The sequence below is a fragment of the Oncorhynchus gorbuscha genome, linkage group LG06 (genome assembly GCF_021184085.1).
Source record: "Oncorhynchus gorbuscha isolate QuinsamMale2020 ecotype Even-year linkage group LG06, OgorEven_v1.0, whole genome shotgun sequence".
Classification (NCBI taxonomy): Eukaryota; Metazoa; Chordata; class Actinopteri; order Salmoniformes; family Salmonidae; genus Oncorhynchus; species Oncorhynchus gorbuscha.
The window spans coordinates 37,222,333-37,244,172 of NC_060178.1; the positions used below are offsets into that span (position 1 = coordinate 37,222,333).

Consider the following 21,840-nt stretch of genomic DNA (forward strand, 5'->3'; position numbering starts at 1 on the left):
TGTGTGTGTGTGTGTGTAGCCAACTCCAATGCTCATAGTCACAATGTGATCATTGCCAAGAGAGCACAAACAGACCTGGGACCAGGCTACAGTAGTTCATGCTCAGTGCAATTCTCATTAGTCATGAATCTGCCCTTCCTTCTTCCTGACAGGGTCAGAGATGAGGGTGCGTTTTGACATCTGGGAGCAAGGTAACGTCTCCCCCCTCCAGCTGACTGACAAGCTGCGAGGGGCCTTGCGCCACGCCCTCTGTGACGTCATCATGGAACTCCGGGTCCTGCCGAATCCCCTGTGTCTGGAGACGTTCTGCACTACACCGGGGAGAGGGCAGAGAGAGGACTCCACTAACGGTGAGGAACTAGAACTACCTTTACAGTACCTGCTTGGTAACGCTGGGACAATCAACAGAAAAAGGATCGACACCGACCATACCTATCACTTATCACAGGCATTTTGCTGATATCATTCATTTGCAATAACTAGCTTCTAGAGAAATGTGAAGTTAGAAATGAAAGTTTTGCTAACATGGGTGGTTGTTAATGGAACAATTGATGGCTACAACCATCAAACTATCAGTAGTAGTTTAAAGGGTAAGAAGAGAGAAATTATGCAGATTGTTGTAAACGTGTCATTCTATTTATCGTTATTGCATCAATTCAGGCAATTTATCGCGATACAGATTTTTGTCCATATCGCCCAGCTCTACTGCTTAGTACATATTGTTTCCTTTGGCCTGCACAACGAATGCAAATGCTTTATTGGTCTTCTTGGAAGGTAAATTGTCTAATGTTATCAGGTTCATCCCTTGTCTATCTCCACATCTTTTCCATAGGTCTTATAAGTCCTCCTCCATTGGAAGCAAAGGAGGGGAATGATCTGGAGGTTAGGGAAGTGAAGGAATTTAAGGACAGCTTCCGGCCTCGTAGTGGCTCTAGGAGGGTTAAGAACAGCCCCTCCCCTATCACCCTGATTCCTTCCCCCCTTGGGATCACCCCCAACACCGGACCAAGCACCCCTGAGTCCACTACACCCACCGGCAAGACCACTCGCCGAAGCTTCTGGGAAATACTGGTGAGTGAAGTTCTCTTTCATTGGGTTTGTGATGTGTTGTAAGAGAGGATTTTGTCCAAAATGGCACCCTCTTCCCTAATGCAATACTTGTCTATTTCTGCTAGAGTTGCCAAAACTAGTTTACTTGATTAGGGAATAGAGTGCCATTTCAGAATCTTTCATAAAACATTTCTGTGGGTCTCCTCTGAGTTTAGTTCTGTCAGTGCTATATCCATCCGAGATCAGCATTTATATCTACATTTGGATTATGAACCACCGTGTTGCCGTTTCAGTCAGTGAGGAAATGATTATCCTCCCTACAGAGCAAGCCAGACTCCTCTGAGCTGGGGAGCCCGAAGACGACAGACGACATCGTGCAGGAGAAGGGGGAGGAGGGTCGGACACGCAGGAGACACAAGACGGAGAATGTGAAGCAGCAGTGGAGCCAGGAGAAGGCCATGGCTGTAGAACTGGAGCAGACCCAGAGGTTAGAAGATACACAGGCTGGATTTAGATCTGGGTTCAAATCCTATCGGTTTTTTTCTTCCAAATGCTTTTTATTCCTTTTTTTTTCCTGTCTGCATTTACAGATGGGTGGAGTTAGAACTATTTCATTGGTTTCATCATTCAAGGGCATTTCTTTTTAATCCTACTTGTCTCCAAAGGATACGTTTATACAATAAAAAAAAATCACTTTCCCACGTTTCCCCCCCAACTGCAGTGTATCATATAGAAGTTTTTTGAGGACATAAGCTCCTTCCTGAATTCAGTCACAAATGTGGAGTTTCCGTCAGTAGTATTGCACTGTTCAATGGGTGTGTGTGTATTTTCCAACAGGAGACATGTGTCCCAGCTAGAGGAGGGTGACATTGGGACCCTGCACCCTCTATACCAGGTCACCTGTCAGCCCTGGATCACCTTCATGGCTAAACTTGGTGAGTGGCTCCTCTGCCTTCTCCTCTGCCCTCCTCTTTGCACTTCCCTTACCCCTGTCCTTATTTCTGCTGGAGTGTAGAGGGGGGGGGGGGTTATAAAAAATATTGGTTTTTATCCCAAATTGCACTCTATTCCCTCTGTATAACCTTTCTGGTCAAAGTAGTGCACTATACAGAGACTATGGTGCTATTTGGGACGATACCATTGTCTCCTATCTATTTTCTGCGAGAGGCGTTCAATTTGAAGGTTAACTCTCATTTTCTCTTATTTCTTCTCCTTTTCTCTCGTTCTTTCTTCTGGTGTAAACAGGATGCCCGTCGATTCAGCAGTGCACAGCTGAGATTGCCTCCCAGTTTCTGCTCCCGCCCATCCTTACAGAGATTGTCAATCTGGTCAGCTCCCTGGCCAGTGACACCGCAGTCAAGGTGTTTGAGAGGACAAGGTGGGTCATTTTGAAATGATCACGCATACAAATATGTATACATTATTATCAGGAAAGCATCTATATACACTTTTCTAGGACCATTTAACACATTTTTTCAAGCAAGTTGTACGGATGTGTTTTTTGTTTGGTCCCCTAGTTGTCCCCAAGGAGACATGTTTGCTCCCCTGCCTTTGATCCACCACCTCAGCCAACCGCCTACCACCTCTAGAACCTTCATCCTCATTGGACGGAACTTCCACCAATGGCATTGCAGCACAGAGCAAGGTACCTGCATAAGCCAGAGTTCTATTATCCCTGTGCTTTTGAAAAGTAGTCACTGTTCACTGTTTGCTTAAGCTAATGTAGTAGGTGTAAAAAGACGCCTGAGCAGAGGTCCCGCATCCGGTTTTCAGGGGAAAAGGAAGTCCGGTTGAATTAACTGTATCCCTGAAAACCGGATGCATCCGGCTCTTAGCAATTCTGCTAAGGGTGCCGTTTGTTCGACCCTTGATTTGATTGACTTTTTAGATTCATGGAGTTAAACATAGTCATTGCCCTTTGGTACTATTTGATGATCATTTTATACCTCAAATTATGCCTCATTTCCTTATTTAGTTTTTTGGAAGAAAAAAAAAATGATGTGGTACCTTTTTCTCCTCTGTAACTTTGGGATGCTGTGGTCAACCATGCTTTACTAACTGACTTTATGGCAGCAGCAAATTGAGAAATGAAAAAATGGGAAATACTACATCAGCATATACTGAGAGATATTATTACGATGCTCAGCCACCCAGCAAGCAGGCACTCCATAGCAGAACTGGGCCCGAACCCAAATACTCTATCCTAACCCAACCTGGAACTGTTTGCTGCTAATTTACTTTTAAATTACTCATTGCATCAAATCTGTTTAGATAGATTCTCTCACTTCAAAAACAACACTCCGATGGCATGTTACTATTAGCTATTACTAATTATCAACTGGAGATGGGTGTAGAAGACTAAAGTGCACGATGTACACGAAGGCATTATTTCTAAGCTTACCCTGTCATGACATGTCTGCTCCTGCGCTTCGGGTTCTAGTCTCTCTCCTCTGTCCCTCTCTGACAATCACCCTGTCACAACATGTCTGCTCCTGCGCTTCGGGTTCTAGTCTCTCTCCTCTGTCCCTCTCTGACAATCACCCTGTCACAACATGTCTGCTCCTGCGCTTCGGGTTCTAGTCTCTCTCCTCTGTCCCTCTCTGACAATCACCCTGTCACAACATGTCTGCTCCTGCGCTTCGGGTTCTAGTCTCTCTCCTCTGTCCCTCTCTGACAATCACCCTGTCACAACATGTCTGCTCCTGCGCTTCGGGTTCTAGTCTCTCTCCTCTGTCCCTCTCTGACAATCACCCTGTCACAACATGTCTGCTCCTGCGCTTCGGGTTCTAGTCTCTCTCCTCTGTCCCTCTCTGACAATCACCCTGTCACAACATGTCTGCTCCTGCGCTTCGGGTTCTAGTCTCTCTCCTCTGTCCCTCTCTGACAATCACCCTGTCACAACATGTCTGCTCCTGCGCTTCGGGTTCTAGTCTCTCTCCTCTGTCCCTCTCTGACAATCACCCTGTCACAACATGTCTGCTCCTGCGCTTCGGGTTCTAGTCTCTCTCCTCTGTCCCTCTCTGACAATCACCCTGTCATGACATGTCTGCTCCTGCGCTTCGGGTTCTAGTCTCTCTCCTCTGTCCCTCTCTGACAATCACCCTGTCACAACATGTCTGCTCCTGCGCTTCGGGTTCTAGTCTCTCTCCTCTGTCCCTCTCTGACAATCACCCTGTCACAACATGTCTGCTCCTGCGCTTCGGGTTCTAGTCTCTCTCCTCTGTCCCTCTCTGACAATCACCCTGTCACAACATGTCTGCTCCTGCGCTGCTCCTCGGGTTCTAGTCTCTCTCCTCTGTCCCTCTCTGACAATCACCCTGTCACAACATGTCTGCTCCTGCGCTTCGGGTTCTAGTCTCTCTCCTCTGTCCCTCTCTGACAATCACCCTGTCACAACATGTCTGCTCCTGCGCTTCGGGTTCTAGTCTCTCTCCTCTGTCCCTCTCTGACAATCACCCTGTCACAACATGTCTGCTCCTGCGCTTCGGGTTCTAGTCTCTCTCCTCTGTCCCTCTCTGACAATCACCCTGTCACAACATGTCTGCTCCTGCGCTTCGGGTTCTAGTCTCTCTCCTCTGTCCCTCTCTGACAATCACCGCTGTTGCTGTGATTTCTTCTTTCTTTCTTTTGCAAGCATGTCTGTCTGTAGTGTTAGCGGAGTATCTCTGTTTAGCTACTGTAGAAGTGTCTTGTTGTCTCTGCCTGCACCCTGCCAATATCATGCTGTTTGTTTGTGCTCATCTCCGTTTGCCCACAGAAGACAGTTCAGATGATGAAAACATCCCTGAGATTAGTAGGTTCACACGTAAGTCTCACTCTGCCCCCTCCTCCATTGTAGGTTCACACGTAAGTCTCACTCTGCCCCCTCCTCATAGTATGTTCACACGTAAGTCTCACTCTGCCCTCTCCTCATAGTATGTTCACACGTAAGTCTCACTCTGCCCCCTCCTCATAGTATGTTCACACGTAAGTCTCACTCTGCCCCCTCCTCCATTGTAGGTTCACACGTAAGTCTCACTCTGCCCCCTCCTCCATTGTAGGTTCACACGTAAGTCTCACTCTGCCCCCTCCTCCATTGTAGGTTCACACGTAAGTCTCACTCTGCCCCCTCCTCCATAGTAGGTTCACACGTAAGTCTCACTCTGCCCCCTCCTCCATTGTAGGTTCACACGTAAGTCTCACTCTGCCCCCTCCTCCATTGTAGGTTCACACGTAAGTCTCACTCTGCCCCCTCCTCATAGTAGGTTCACACGTAAGTCTCACTCTGCCCCCTCCTCATAGTATGTTCACACGTAAGTCTCACTCTGCCCCCTCCTCATAGTATGTTCACACGTAAGTCTCACTCTGCCCCCTCCTCATAGTAGGTTCACACGTAAGTCTCACTCTGCCCCCTCCTCATAGTATGTTCACACGTAAGTCTCACTCTGCCCCCCTCCTCATAGTAGGTTCACACGTAAGTTCACCCCCAGCCAGCCCCAACCAAGCAACGCTGGCTCTGGGCTATTCTGGTTTTATGTATATGTTTTAAATTCATGTAGAATTTTCTAAGACATTATTAATGGTTCTATTTACCCATTTAAGCCTCAAAGAATGTGTCCCAAAAAAAGAATGGTAAAAAAAACAGGATTTGTACTGAATGCTTCACTGAATGCTTCCCTGAATGCATCTTGTGAGCTGTGCATCATATAACCATGTTGCTTACGTGGCTTCATACGGATGACCTTATACCTGTGGAATATGAAGAGTTCACACAGTTTCTTCTGTCTCGTCTCCCTCCAAACTTTTATATTTCAATTCCAAATGTCAACTCAAATCTCACAATTTCTACTCTCATAAAGGGCTACAATTTATCTTCAAGCTTAACTCTCTGGCCGTCTGGCAAAATAATAGTCCATTTCTTAGAAAGGAAATGTTTTTCCCCCTTCTTCTCTGCCTGCTCTAAAGGCAGCAGTGGAGTAGCCCCCTGCATGCCTCCCGAAGAATGGATCTGTGAATAATTGTATGCAACTGGTCTTTGGGGGGCTTACAAAACCCTGCTGAGATATTCTCTGTCTGATAGGACGTAATGAGAACCGTCTATTTCATCTTAATAGCACCGTGTTCAGAAATCACTTTCCCACCATAGGGTGACTTTCTGTCCGTTTAGTCATATACTTGATGGTCAGATGGTAATATACTTGATGGTAATCATATACTTGATGATCATACGAGATGCAAGATTCTCAGTCTGTGACATTATTAAGGTCCCCTTGTTAAACTGATTGTCGGCCTGAGTCCATCCTACCGTACCCTCCTTATCTTGGAGACTGCGCTAGAGTCTGGTTCAGCTCCAGTTCTCTCCTGTCTGTCCTCTGTCTGCTGTGTCAGGTTGGGGTCGATTCCATTACATTTCAGTCAATCCAGGAACTGAAATTCCAATTCCAATGCGCCTCATTGCTTGTCGATAAAGACAAAAATGGAATTGGAATTTCAGTTTACTTTCGGTATTGACTGAAATAAATGGCATTGACCCCAAACCTGGTCTGCATCCTTCCCCTGCGTCCCACTCTCACTGTCTTCTCTCTCCCTATTGGTCCAGCTCATAAGGGCTTCCAGCGCTTCGAGGCCTTGGAGCAGTCTGATTGTTTCAGCCCAGGGCAGGCCTCGAGGGGCGTGGCCCCAAGACAGAGGTTCCTCCTCATACACATCCTGGATAAGAAGGTGAGGAGAGGAGGTGGGGGAGTGAGTTGTGGGTTGGTGGGGGTATGTATGACACAATTTGGCCCATTTATTTCTACCCGTAGGCTATGTGAGGTGGGTTGATCTCAATCTCAGTGTTGATCTATGTCTCTCTCCATCTCCTGCCCTCTCCCTCTCCAGGTGACCCTGTACACCTATAACTGGTCGGTGGACCTTGGTGTGTCTCTGAACCGGGGGACTGGTCAGGCTCGTCCAGTGGCAGAATGCCAGGTCCCACGTTGTCCACTGTCTCCTCAACCAGAAGATGGGCCTCTTCCACCACTACTGCTTCTCAGACACACCGGCCCACGCAGACCTCAAACAGGTAAACCGTTTCTTAGAATCACCTTCACTCGCCGGGTACATTTACGTGTACCACGAATTTGACCTGGTGAAGGGCGCTGACCGTCGCCTTACGACACTGCCAATCTCACACGGAGCTGTCATACATTTACATTACATTACATTTAAGTCATTTAGCAGACGCTCTTATCCAGAGCGACTTACAAATTGGTGCAATCACCTTATGACATCCAGTGGGACAGTCACTTACAATAGTGCATCTAAAACTTAGGGGGGGTGGGGTGAGAGGGATTACTTAACCTATCCTAGGTATTCCTTAAAGAGGTGGGGTTTCAGGTGTCTCCGGAAGGTGGTGATTGACTCCGCTGTCCTGGCGTCGTGAGGGAGTTTGTTCCACCATTGGGGGGCCAGGGCAGCGAACAGTTTTGACTGGGCTGAGCGGGAGCTGTACTTCCTCAGTGGTAGGGAGGCGAGCAGGCCAGAGGTGGATGAACGCAGTGCCCTTGTTTGGGTGTAGGGCCTGATCAGAGCCTGGAGGTACTGAGGTGCCGTTCCCCTCACAGCTCCGTAGGCAAGCACCATGGTCTTGTAGCGGATGCGAGCTTCAACTGGAAGCCAGTGGAGAGAACGGAGGAGCGGGGTTGAGAGAACTTGGGAAGGTTGAACACCAGACGGGCTGCGGCGTTCTGGATGAGTTGAAGGGGTTTAATGGCACAGGCAGGGAGCCCAGCCAACAGCGAGTTGCAGTAATCCAGACGGGAGATGACAAGTGCCTGGATTAGGACCTGCGCCGCTTCCTGTGTGAGGCAGGGTCGTACTCTGCGGATGTTGTAGAGCATGAACCTACAGGAACGGGCCACCGCCTTGATGTTAGTTGAGAACGACAGGGTGTTGTCAGGATCACGCCAAGGTTCTTGGCGCTCTGGGAGGAGGACACAATGGAGTTGTCAACCGTGATGGCGAGATCATGGAACGGGCAGTCCTTCCCCGGGAGGAAGAGCAGCTCCGTCTTGCCGAGGTTCAGCTTGAGGTGGTGATCCGTCATCCACACTGATATGTCTGCCAGACATGCAGAGATGCGATTCGCCACCTGGTCATCAGAAGGAGGAAAGGAGAAGATTAATTGTGTGTCGTCTGCATAGCAATGATAAGAGAGACCATGTGAGGTTATGACAGAGCCAAGTGACTTGGTGTATAGCGAGAATAGGAGAGGGCCAAGAACAGAGCCCTGGGGACACCAGTGGTGAGAGCGCGTGGTGAGGAGACAGATTCTCGCCACGCCACCTGGTAGGAGCGACCTGTCAGGTAGGACGCTCCGGAGCGTGGGCCGCCGGGAGATGCCCAACTCGGAGAGGGTGGAGAGGAGGATCTGATGGTTCACAGTATCGAAGGCAGCCGATATTCTAGAAGGATGAGAGCAGAGGAGAGAGAGTTAGCTTTAGCAGTTGGAGCGCCTCCGTGATACAGAGGAGAGCAGTCTCAGTTGAGTGACTAGTCTTGAAACCTGACTGATTTGGATCAAGAAGGTCATTCAGAGAGATAGCGGGAGAGCTGGCCAAGGACGGCACGTTCAAGAGTTTTGGAGAGAAAAGAAAGAAGGGATACTGGTCTGTAATTGTTGACATCGGAGGGATCGAGTGTAGGTTTTTTCAGAAGGGTGCAACTCTCGCTCTCTTGAAGACGGAAGGGACGTAGCCAACGGTCAGGGATGAGTTGATGAGCGAGGTGAGGTAAGGGAGAAGGTCTCCGGAAATGGTCTGGAGAAGAGAGGAGGGGATAGGGTCGAGCGGGCAGGTTGTTGCGGCCGGCCGTCACAAGACGCGAGATTTCATCTGGAGAGAGAGGGGAGAAAGAGGTCAGAGCACAGGGTAGGGCAGTGTGAGCAGAACCAGCGGTGTCGTTTGACTTAGCAAACGAGGATCGGATGTCGTCGACCTTCTTTTCAAAATGGTTGACGAAGTCATCTGCAGAGAGGGAGGAGGGGGGAGGGGCGGAGGATTCAGGAGGGAGGAGAAGGTGGCAAAGAGCTTCCTAGGGTTGGAAGCAGAAGCTTGGAATTTAGCGTGGTAGAAAGTGGCTTTAGCAGCAGAGACAGAGGAGGAAAATGTAGAGAGGAGGGAGTGAAAGGATGCCAGGTCCGAGTTTTCCTCCATTTCCGCTCGGCTGCCCGGAGCCCTGTTCTGTGAGCTCGCAATGAGTCATCGAGCCACGGAGCGGGAGGGGAGGACCGAGCCGGCCTGGAGGATAGGGGACATAGAGAGTCAAGGGATGCAGAGAGGGAGGAGAGGAGGGTTGAGGAGGCAGAATCAGGAGATAGGTGGGAGAAGGTTTGTGCGGAGGGAAGAGATGATAGGATGGAAGAGGAGAGAGTAGCGGGGGAGAGAGCGAAGGTTGGGACGGCGCGATACCATCCGAGTAGGGGCAGTGTGGGAGGTGTTGGATGAGAGCGAGAGGGAAAAGGATACAAGGCAGTGGTCGGAGACTTGGAGGGAGTTGCAATGAGGTTAGTGGAAGAACAGCATCTAGTAAAGATGAGGTCGAGCGTATTGCCTGCCTTGTGAGTAGGGGGAAGGTGAGAGGGTGAGGTCAAAAGAGGAGAGGAGTGGAAAGAAGGAGGCAGAGAGGAAAGAGTCAAAGGTAGACGTGGGGAGGTTAAAGTCGCCCAGAACTGTGAGAGGTGAGCCGTCCTCAGGAAAGGAGCTTATCAAGGCATCAAGCTCATTGATGAACTCTCCGAGGGAACCTGGAGGGCGATAAATGATAAGGATGTTAAGCTTGAAAGGGCTAGTAACTGTGACAGCATGGAATTCAAAGGAGGCGATAGACAGGTGGGTAAGGGGAGAAAGAGAGAATGACCACTTGGGAGAGATGAGGATCCCGGTGCCACCACCCCGCTGACCAGACGCTCGGGGTGTGCGAGAACACGTGGGCGGACGAAGAGAGAGCAGTAGGAGTAGCAGTGTTGTCTGTGGTGATCCATGTTTCCGTCAGGGCCAAGAAGTCGAGGGACTGGAGGGAGGCATGGGCTGAGATGAACTCTGCCTTGTTGACCGCAGATTGGCAGTTCCAGAGGCTACCGGAGACCTGGAACTCCACGTGGGTCGTGGCGCGCTGGGACCACCAGAGTAGGGTGGCCGCGGCCACGCGGTGAGGAGCGTTTGTATGGTCTGTGCAGAGAGGAGAGAACAGGGATAAACCGACACATAGTTGACAGGCTACAGAAGAGGCTACGCTAATGCAAAGGAGATTGGAATGACAAGTGGACTACACGTCTCGAATGTTCAGAAAGTTAAGCTACGTAGCAAGAATCTTATTGACTAAAATGATTAAAATGATACAGTACTGCTGAAGTAGGCCAGCTGGCAGTGGGTGCGTTGTTGACACTACACTAATCAAGTCGTTCCGTTGAGTGTAATGGTTTCTGCAGTGTTGCTATTCGGGGCTAGCAGGCTAGCTAGCAGTGTTGTTTACGTTACGTTGCGTTAAAAGAACGACAATAGATGGCTAGCGAACCTAGAAAATCGCTCTAGACTACACAATTATCTTTGATACAAAGACGGCTATGTAGCTAGCTAAGTAGCTAGCTACGATCAAACAAATCAAACCGTTGTACTGTAATGAAAATGAAGTGAAAATGTGATACAACCTGTGAATGCGACCGGGTAGTTGAGTTCTATACAGAAGACGTTGGCTAGCGTTGGCTAGCTGTTGGCTAGCTAGCAGAGTCACCTACGTTAAGGACGACAAATAGCTGGCTAGCTAACCTCGGTAAATTAAGATAATCACTCTAAGACTACACACTCTAAACCTAAACAACACAATTATCTTGGATACGATGATACGATGATACGAAGACAGCAAAGACAGCTATGTAGCTAGCTAACACTACACTGATCAAGTCGTTCAGTTGAGTGTAACAGTTTCTCCAGTGCAGCTAATCAATGGACGTTAGCTAGCTGGCTAGTGAAGACTACGTTAGGACGGCGAAATACGATAATTACGCAATTATCTTTGATACAAAGACGGCTATGTAGCTAGCTGAGAAGAAATTGCTAAGATAAGACAAATCAAACCGTTGTGATATAATGAAATATAATGAAAAAGTTATAAAAGTTATACTACCCGTTGGAGCGACGTGCAGATGCGACCACTCGCTCCAGTAACCACAGTCGAACGCTCACGCGCACACCAACGCCATCAGTGAGGTACCGTATCTAAATCAGACACACCTGCCCACCAAGACCTGATCAGGTAAACGGACAGTCGAACGCACGGCACAGCCATCTGCTTGAATTCGTCACGGTCTACCACTCTTTCGTGCAGCATAACTGTGGCCTATAAGTATGAAACATATGCCCACACACAATATACAGATGGTGCAATGTTAGGATTGGGAACAATGTCCTGGTGGTTTAAATGGGGGTTCAGTCAGGTGGAATCAGTCTGTTGGTTAGTGTAACGGCAGTGTCTGGGTGGTACAGCAGGGTACACACAGCTGTCAACTCCTGCGGGTAGGGACTGAGATTCCTTACACACTAGCAGGTACTGTGTATATACACAGACACACTGCCCTCTTTCCCTCTAGTGGGTAGGCTACCTGCTATTGCCTTTCTTTGATTTCCCACTCTCTCCTCTGCTTTCTTGCTTCTCTTCTTAGCGAAAGCTGGGAGGGGGTCTTGTCACTAAATCCCCTCCCACGTTTCTTTTCCCATCGGAGTTTTAAATGGCAGCAGTTTTAATATTCCTATTGCGCTTGTTTTGATCGGAGCCCTATTTGGCCCTGGTCAAGAGTAGAGCACGACATGGGGGGGAGGCCATTTGGCACACGCCCCGTTTGGTGTACTCAGTAGATTCTCCTTGGTCTTTTAATACGGAACATCAACATGACCTAGTTTTCTTCCCCCTCTCTGATCATCCCTCCCTCTTCCTCCCTACCTTGGTATGACATGTCGGCACCGAGGCCTCCCTTCCTCATTCCTCCTGTTCCTCTTCTTTTGCTTCTCCTTTTCAGTCAACGTTCCCGTCAGCGTCCTTGTATCTCTCACTCCTTTTGATATGCGCGAGGAGAGGAGCAGAGAGAATGGCTGTGTGCTAATTCTCACCCTATTCCCCTTGTTAGTGCACTGCTTTTAACCAGGGCCCACGGTGCTCTGTAGGGAATGGGATGCCATTTGGGACCACAGTGAAGAGAATCACTCAGCTCTCTGACTTCACAGCCCTGTGTTTTTAGTTCCGTAGCTCTGGGGTCAAAAACAAAGAATGCCTATCATTTCTGAGCAGTCTGCACGAGTGCCGATACACAGGAGAAGGCGAGACGTATTTTTAGGGCTTTGAGATGATTTTGCAAAAATAACATTCTGTATTTAATCTGTCATAGAAACAGTTTTGCTTTGCCGCTTTTCTTTTTACTGGGAACACAAGAGGATACACACTGCATTTTGTTTTACAATGCTTTTTGGGGGGGGTCATGTGATTTAAACATCCTTCGAACATTTTGCCACCGCGCAACAACCGATTGGAGTGCAAAAATGTCAAATTAAAAGGAAAAGAAAAGCTCCCAAACTTTCTCCTGTTTCTCCCTCGATGCCCTCACTCTTAATCGCCTCTCCACTAACGAATGCTGACAGAAGGCAGAATCAGAGCGACGGAAAATTTGCCCCCGCAGACTGTCATCTGTCACTGTCCTGATGAGGAGCACAGTGGGCACCAGTGCCCAGTTCAACCCCCCTCCCCCTGCCCTGCGGGCACAAGACAGACACTGGACAGAGGGTTCTGCCACCCTGGGGCGTCTGGGCCCTCCTCTTCCTCGTCCGTTGCCTTGGTCCTGCCCAGCAGCCGTTAAGCTGCTCCGTTGCGCTAACTTGCGCAAAAGTTCCCCTGAGCAGAGAGGAGAGGAGGGGTACGGACATATTAGCTGTGCAGTGTCAGTCAGGACATGCTGTCCATGAGTCTCTGTGCCATCTCTAGAGCTTCACCAATCCCTGCCACAGTTTGAGTCAAGGGCTCTGTCCTAGTTCTGTTAGGCATATCAACTAGATCATGGTTTCAGCCCTACCACAGTTGCTCTGTACATTTTGATGTTTACGGGATAGGTTTCTACCTTTTTAGGTTCATCTAAAATGTGTGTGTACAACTTGTGTCCTGGTAGTTTGTTTTTTACACAGTGGAATTTGGAGTTGGGATTCAGATTTGTCAGATATGAGTTGCATTTTTTTGTTGTTGATAACAACCCATGGCTTGTTTCAGGCACCGCGTTCATGTGTATTTAATAACATAATCATTGCCGTGGCATGTTCATGTACCAGAAAGTTACTTGTTCAATAACTCTGAGAGCGCCTCACAGCTTCTACGCCCCCTCGCACTCACTCCATCGCTCTCATTCTGCCTTTCATCTTCTTCTTTATCTCTCTCCATCTCTCTCTCGCTCCCCCTCTATTCTCCTCCTTATTTGACTCTTTCTCTGTTCCCTCTCTCGATTCATCTGTCTCGCTCCCTCCTATCATCTACTTTCTCTCTCCCCTTTATCTCTCGTGCTCCCCCTCTCATCATCTCCTGCTTCCTCTCTCTTCCTCTCTCAATCTCTCTCGCTCTGACTCATCTTCTTCTTCTCTCCAGGAGCCCAACCCGTTCCTGAACCCAACCTTGGAGGCTGATGCCCTGCTGAGGAGCCCAGTGCCCCCCGTACCCAGCAAGGACCAGGGCAAGCTGGCTAGCTCCGTCCGCTCCCTGGCCCCCCTCCACTTCCCCTCAGAACTGGTGCCCTTTGACGAAGCCCTCCGGGACATCGGGATGGGCCGACCCCTGGCCAGCGCTCAGGACGGGGCCGACGTGGTGGCTCGGCACGGGGCCCAGCTACTAGAGGTCAAGGCTGCAGAGAGGAGAGGTCAGATATGGGCCCAATGTGTATAAACACTGTATATGTTCTAAGATAATGTAAGGTTTATATTTAAGATTTAATGGTCAGATATGGTCACTCCGCTCCTCACCCACCTTCGCCATATAACTAATACATACTGTGCCATCTACTTTCCTACAGTTTAACTAATGCAATATTACTTAGGTTGAGAATGAAGTAGATATTTTTTTAATAACACAACCGATGTTAATGTGTTGTAAAAGGTTTAATGGGGGGGGTGGGGTTAGAGTACAGGATTCTCTAGTTATGTTTGTTTGATACAATGTGAGCCACACCAGTCCATCCAGCAGCCAGGCAGACAGGAGCAAAGATGAAGTAGACAGCTAGGCTGATTGAGGAGAGGGCGATGGTTAGTTCTTGGCCCTAACAGAGACAGGCAGATGGCTTTTAGCTCTGAGGGATGGCTACATGACCCTGGGAACTGTAAGGCTGCCCTATTGACTGTAGTAATGGCACCCTATTCCCCTTTATAGTGCACTACATTTGACCAGAGCCCTATGGGTAGTGCACTAAAGGGATTTAGGGTGCCATTCTGGACCCGCCGCGGGGCTGTGTGACCAATGAGTGTTTTGTATGGATTTATCTCCACGTTGACAGAGATGGAGAAGCAGATGAAGATTGAGAACCTGTTTGTGACTTGGCAGCAGAGGTCAGCTCAGTCCAACATGCCAATCTCTGTAAGTACCGATCTACCGCAACCATTTTACATCACATTTGACACTTGAGTCGTTTAGCAGACGCTCTTATCCAGAGTTACTTATAGCGGTGAGGGTGTACATTTTCATTCATTTTTCGTACTCATGTCTCGTGGGAGTCGGAACACGCAACCCTGGCGTCTCAAGCGCCATGCTTTTACCAACTGAGCCACGGAGGACCCTCCATTTTAGCCATTTCCCTCCCTATGACAGGCCAATGGACACAAACACGCACACGCAGCACCGTAAACGGCTCTGCTGAGGAGAAATATCAGCTCCTCTCTGTCTGACAATCGGCGCTATCTACACTATATATACCAAAGTATGTGGACACCCCTTCAAATTAGTGGATTCTGCTACTTCAGCAACACCTGTTGCTGACTGGTGTATACAATCGAGCACACAGCCATGCAATCTCCATAGACAAACATTGGCTGTAGAATGGTCTTACTGAAGGGCTCAGTGACTTTCAGTGTGGCACCGTCATACGATACCACCTTTCCAACAGGTCAGCTTGTTAAATTTCTGCCCTGCTAGAGCTGCCCCAGGTCAACTGTAAGTGCTGTTATTGCGAAGTGGAAATGTCCTCAAACTCTCGGTCATGTAGTGTGTCTTGCAAATGCGTTGAGTTCACAGGTGCTGGCAGGTTACGCACACAGCGGCTCTCCATCTCAAATACATTTACACACATTTGCATGTGGGCGCAAATGGTTGTCTGAACTTTTTTTTTATGCACTGTAGCTAATTGATGTATATTTAACTATTGCCATGTTTTAGTATTCTGGGACTTTGGCACGGATAAATAAATACGAGACTATTTTGAAGTAGTCCCCATTTTCATTTACAAAGTTTGCAAGCTGGAGCATTTGAGCAGCTCTTAATGAGAGACGGCAACTCTTAAGTTGATATTCTAGCAAGCATTGTGGGACAGTAGACTTCATATTATTGTAGGTGTCCTGGGACTCCCGAGCACCAGCCCACCAGTGCTTTCATCAGAGGCACTGCAAGATCTTGACATGCGGCTAAGGGCTGGCGCAATAATCATATAATCACGACAATTATGGACAATAACAAAAAAAATATGTGATAATCGTCTTAATACATTTTAGGTGAAAGGGGGATTTAGCTTTATATTCAATTCGATAGACTTACGTTTTTGACATGAATAGGGTAATGTTTTAAGAGCAGAACAGGACGGCTAGGAAGAGAGGCTTAGTTGTATTCATTAGGTAAATCGCAGGGAATTTTCGAAGACTCATTACAATTATGACAATGCTGTGGTCATTTTGCGTGACAATGAATTGTTACCCAACATTACGTCATCGCCACGGACGGCACATCTCTGGAAAACACCGGCGCAGCGTACCGTATCAATGGAAAAAAAATCAAGTGTGTGTTGACATTCGTTCATGGTTCTGAAACACTCATTTCACATAAAAGCAATGTGGTGCGTGTGTTTCCCCCAGCTACCTTCATTATGAAAGGAAGATGGATGAAAACAACAGTGTGAATAACTGTTGGCTACAGTATAAACAGTAACACCACAAACACCAACAGTAGTCCGTCCCAATTAGACTCTTGTCTATTGAGCTAGTGCCTGGTGATGACATTGTCTGTGTTCCCTGTGTGTGCTCCTACTCCTTCTCTCAGTAAGTTACGTCTCATCAGAGCAGGCTCATCCATTACTGCCCAGTCAGATGGCTGGCTGGCTGCCTGACTTGGTCCATCCACAGTGGGGGACCCATCTCCCTTCACTGGCCCTTTAGGTCTCCTCAGATCTGCCTGCTGGCCCGCCCATGGATTCCCGACTTGATCACTGACGTGATGGATTAGATATGAGAGGAGATCACATCAGCTCAACAGACGGTGTTGTCTTCTGTCTGTCTCTCCTTCCCTTCTATATCACACACACACGTGTCAGCATAACGTTTAACGAGTCAGATTCCTCTGTACTACGCCCACTAGCCGCATTGTCGGCGTAACGTTTAACGAGTCAGATTCCTCTGTACTACGCCCACTAGCCGCATTGTTGGCGTAACGTTTAACGAGTCAGATTCCTCTGTACTACGCCCACTAGCCGCATTGTCGGCGTAACGTTTAACGAGTCAGATTCCTCTGTACTACGCCCACTAACCGCATTGTCGGCGTAACGTTTAACGAGTCAGATTCCTCTGTACTACGCCCACTAACCGCATTGTCGGCGTAACGTTTAACGAGTCAGATTCCTCTGTACTACGCCCACTAACCGCATTGTCGGCGTAACGTTTAACGAGTCAGATTCCTCTGTACTTTGCCCACTAACCGCATTGTCGGCGTAACGTTTAGTAGACTGTTTTTATTGTGTCATTAGAAAAAACGGACGTTGATCTCAGTGGTTGTGACGGTGGGTAGGTGGCTGTGTGTGTATTGTAAAAATAAATTTAAAAATCATATACAGAACACATTCTTATTTACAATGACTGTCTACTACCCCCCCGGGCCTTACCCTCCCCTGACCCGGATGACGCTGAGCCAATTGTGCGCCTCCTGATGACGGGCGGTTGTGATCGAACCCGGATCTGTAGTGGCGCCCCGCTGCGCCACTCAGGATCTGTCGTGTGTGAGCGTGTATTAACATTCTGGGGCTTTTGGTATATATACTAGGAAGAATTCACATCCGACTCGAAGGACCACAAAGAGATGTTTCCTTACTTTCCACAGGTGGTGGACTTGGACACTCTGAAGCAGTCGTCCAGGCTAGTGCACTACTGTGCCACCCCTCTGCTCTTTGACCCCGTGTTCAGGAAGCAGATCCAAGAAGAGCAGATTGTCCAACCTCAACAGGTCAAGGTACAGCAACGATGGCTGCTTTCCCTTGGGGCCTAAAACTCCAACACACTCCTCATGTTATTATTATTATATGTGGTTTTTCACTTCTTTCTTACTTTTGAAAGATGCCCTTTTTGTTATAACATCTTGGAAACCATCCCAAACTTGGGGAATTTCTGAGAACAGGAGGGAACAAGCAGCAATCATCCAACAATCTTTCAACCACAAACCACTGAAATCTTTCAACCAGAAACCTCTATTTTCCTCCCCCTCTCCCCTCTCTTCTCCTCCCCCTCTCCCCTCTCTTCTCCTCCCCCTCTCTTCTCCTCCCCCTCTTCAGAAGCGCCACTGCTCCAGTGACTCCACGGCTTCTGGCAGGGACCGTAGCTACAGTACTGACTCAGCTGATATGCTGCCTAGCCGGCTGAGAGAGGAGCCCTGGCTGCAGGACATCTCTAACACCTTCCTCCAGCAGTATGTCCAGTACCTTCAGAGTATGGGCTTCATCCTGGTCCAGGTCCGGCCACAGTCCCCCGCACGCAGGTACGTCTTGTCTCAGTGGGAGCCCAGTGGTCCTCAAATCGCTACACACACATATATATATATATATATATATATATATATATATATATATATATATATATATATATATATATATATATATATATATATATATATATATATATATATATATATAATCAAACAATCTTTCTGCACCATACTAGCTGAAGTTTCAAGTTTATTTACCATGTGTAATGGATACATTGGACATTTCCCTCCCACAATCCTCTCTGTGACAGTGAGCCGAACTGTGAGCAGTGTTCATTCATCCATTAGGCATCAGATGTGTTGTGATCACATCCTAGCCCCAATAGCCACATCCCTCTGGCCACAGATGTGATATAACTGTAGCAGCTACTGGGCAGATGCTGTTTCTGCTTCTCTCGGTCTCTGTCATCCTCTGGCCCAGGACTGGGTGATTCACTCTTTTGTGTTGCCAGTCTCTGGGACCCCTGCTTAAAGGAGAACACACACACACACACACACACACACACACACACACACACACACACACACTCTCTCTCTCGTTGGTCTCTCCAGCTCTGCCTCACCCCTAACCCTGCTTGTCTCTCCCTCCGCTCTTCCCTGCAGCATCGCCAGGGCCCGGGCAGCCATGCTCAGCTCACTCTCATCAGAGAGGCAGTCCTTCTCCTATAACAAGGCCAGGAGTGAGGACAGCCCAAAGGTCAGTAGTGGTGATGCAAGAGATGAGGCTATTCACACACACACACTTTTCGTGACCGAAAGGCATACCGGGATATACACACACACACACACACACACACACACACACACACACACACACACACACACACACAAAATTCCCTCCATCATCACCCTCATCAACTCTTGAGATACTGTTGTATTTCTCTGCAGAGCACAGGGTCAGGCACCACCGCGTACCACCTCCAGAGGGCGCTCCCAGGGGGCATCGTACTGATGGAGCTGGCCTTCCAGGTGAGACTGCTGCCTACAGACCTCCTCCACCCCTCTCTATATATTAAACCTCCACCTCTCTCTCTCTCTCCCTCTATCTCTTTCTCTCTCCCTCTAGCCCTTTCTCTGTCACTCCATATTACACCCCCCTCCCTTCTCACAGTGTCAGGAGAGGAGTTTAGAACTGTTGTCGTCATTGTAACCGCACCACACAATATGCACTTTAAAATCTCTCTCTCTCCTTCTCACCCTTGTCTTTTGCTCTCTCCCTCTATAATTGTCTTGTCTTTCTCGGTCTCCCTCTCTCTCTCTCTCTCTTTCTCTCAGGGTTGCTACTTCTGTGTGAAGCAGTATGCTCTGGAGTGTTCCCGCATCCCCATGGGACAGACCGTCAACTCTCAGGTAACATCGCGGCGGCGTCTCTTATCGCTAGAACACAGAGCCAGGGCCAAATTAGCCAGACTCTAGGTCCGCCTGAGGCTGGGTAAAGAGGGATGAATAGAGAGGGAGGGAGTGTGTGATGAGATCTTGTAAACGGCTTGATTTCACATCTCTGGAATCATCGTCATGACTTTATACCCCTCACCCCTGGCTATTAGGGGTCGAATGGTACACTTATTAGGAGGCCTATAGTCTATGCCTGCACTGTGTTGTACGGCTGCCTCTTTAAAAAATATATATCTTAATTGGCGCATTTCATACTGTCTTTTTGTGAGGGGCAACCGGGAACTGGTTTTGTACGATGGCGAGTGGTGGGGGGGGGCTCCTCCATCACTGTTTCAATCTTCAGTTTGGCAACATTTTGGCTTCCCGGGTAGATCACGACGGCGATGGACAGAGAGTTGTGGCTAAAACGTTAACCGTATGTCGCCGCGCTCAACGAGAACAGGCTATGCATCTGCAAACGCCTCAAATATGTCGACACGTTTATGCCGACATCACACCGGTATACCAGAGCAAGACGGAAACGCAAAGAAACAACATCTTCTCCCCTCTGCATTCAAGCAGCCCTCGGCAGCTGATTCTGACTGGGCCAAATCAATTATAAGAGCGATATTTTTGACGTTTTTTTTGTTTATAGCCGAGGATATGCCCCCGGTGGTTGAGAATAGGGGGTTTCAGTGCCTTGTGAGAATGCCCGAGACACGTTACTAAACGTTCTTTTTGCACCCATTTCAGAAAACAAGTATTACACACGCTAAATAAGCAAGCCAAAGTTTTTAATGAATTTCACAGTGAGAGCCCATCAGATTACCCCGGAGTGGGAGATGTACCTTGCTACAGACACACACCCCTTAGTACGCATCTGGCACTGAAGGAAGCAGTGTTGGGATGCGTTCGCATCCAAGTGGGAAGTGGGGATTTACAGCATACGACTGGGAAAAACCCAATTGAATGGCCCTCAAACTGGTAATTACTAGTGGGAAACTCATTTATCATTCTTTAGCACCCACTTCTCTATAACAGCATTTTCATCAGTTAAATGCAACTACAAAACATTATTTATAAAAAGCAATGTATTAATGTGTTTGTTTTTTTGTTTTGTTTTTTACATGATAGCTGTACTTTTAATTTATAGTTTGCAGCTTGTTGGCCACAAGCTGTCAATGAGTTCAAATGACATGAATGAATCCAACTGGTATTTACGACTTCAGAACTGGTAAATTCCACCTCCCACATGGTTACAAAAGCAGCATCAGAGTGGAAACTTGAGAGGTCCAGCATAACAATCCGGTCACAACAGACAATGCAAGGAACATTGTGAATGCTGAATGAACATTGTGAATGGCATTACATTTTTCCAGTGTACCAAAACTGAACCGAACCATGACGCAAAACCGCAATACTTACCGAGCCGTAGCTTTGGTGGACAGTTATACCCCTACAGGCTATGATGTGAGTCCGTCCTTCCTTCTCTCTTTCTCTCTCTCTTTCTTTCTTTCTCTCTCTCTCTCCCTCCTTTTATCTCCTAGGACTCACAGTTCATTCTCTTCCTTCCTTTCTCTCTCTCTCTCTCTCTCTCCCTCCTTTTATCTATCTCCTAGGACTCACAGTTGACTCTGGTTCATTCTCTTATAATATATGCCATTTAGCAGACACTTTTATCCAAAGCGACTTACAGTCATGTGTGCATACATTCTACGTATGGGTGGTCCCGGGAATCGAACCCACTACCCTGGCGTTACAAGCGCCATGCTCTACCAACTGAGCTACAGAAGGACCTCTTCCTTACTCTCTCTCTTTCCCTCTCTCCCTCCCTCTGTATATAAAGCTGGAGTGGATCCAGGTTTTGCTCTCGGTGTAATTCAATGTAAAGGTGTTTAAATGACTGCTGTGTGTTTGCTGAGCGTCTCCAGATGTCTCTCTGCTGGTAGTGAGGGAAAGCCCCAACAGGTGCCTCTCTCTAGCAGCTGGCCATCTACGACTATTAAGACATCTGAAGTTTTTTTTGTTTTGTTACGTTTGTTTGTTTGTTTGTTTGTTTGTTTGTTTGTTTGTTTGTTTGTAAATGTGTGTGCTCAAAGCCCGGAAGCTATGAAATGATGGACTGGTGTATTACTAAAACCACCGTGGGAAACTCGGTGAAGCATTTATGTTGTTGAAATGACCTACAACTATATTAACAAGAGAGGGGATTTAAAACAGCCCTGTCCTCCATGTCCTTTTTAAGTCAACTTGAAATAAATTAGTGAACTCACTTCGCAAAATATCATTTTCTGCTCTTTTATCAAACTCTTCATCGTGATTGCCTGCCGTGTATGGTATTCTGATCTCAGAAATATTCCGGTGCTCAAATATAACCAGTATATTTCAGACTGGTAATTGCTTTGCCGCGTAAACTAATGGGCAGAG

At 47.9% G+C, this 21,840-nt stretch overlaps 1 protein-coding gene across 1 annotated transcript in view; it reads left to right on the forward strand.

Annotated features, from left to right (window-relative positions):
- Nucleotides 1-21,840, forward strand: part of szt2 (SZT2 subunit of KICSTOR complex) — a 114,813-nt gene that overhangs the window by 74,975 nt on the left and 17,998 nt on the right. The window contains 17 exon segments of the mRNA XM_046353138.1: nt 153-350; nt 833-1,071; nt 1,374-1,537; nt 1,888-1,985; nt 2,296-2,428; nt 2,568-2,695; nt 4,808-4,855; nt 6,629-6,750; nt 6,910-6,963; nt 6,965-7,093; nt 13,690-13,954; nt 14,585-14,664; nt 17,383-17,511; nt 17,831-18,033; nt 18,643-18,736; nt 18,928-19,008; nt 19,315-19,389. Of these exon segments, the coding sequence (XP_046209094.1) occupies nt 153-350; nt 833-1,071; nt 1,374-1,537; nt 1,888-1,985; nt 2,296-2,428; nt 2,568-2,695; nt 4,808-4,855; nt 6,629-6,750; nt 6,910-6,963; nt 6,965-7,093; nt 13,690-13,954; nt 14,585-14,664; nt 17,383-17,511; nt 17,831-18,033; nt 18,643-18,736; nt 18,928-19,008; nt 19,315-19,389 (2,240 nt within the window).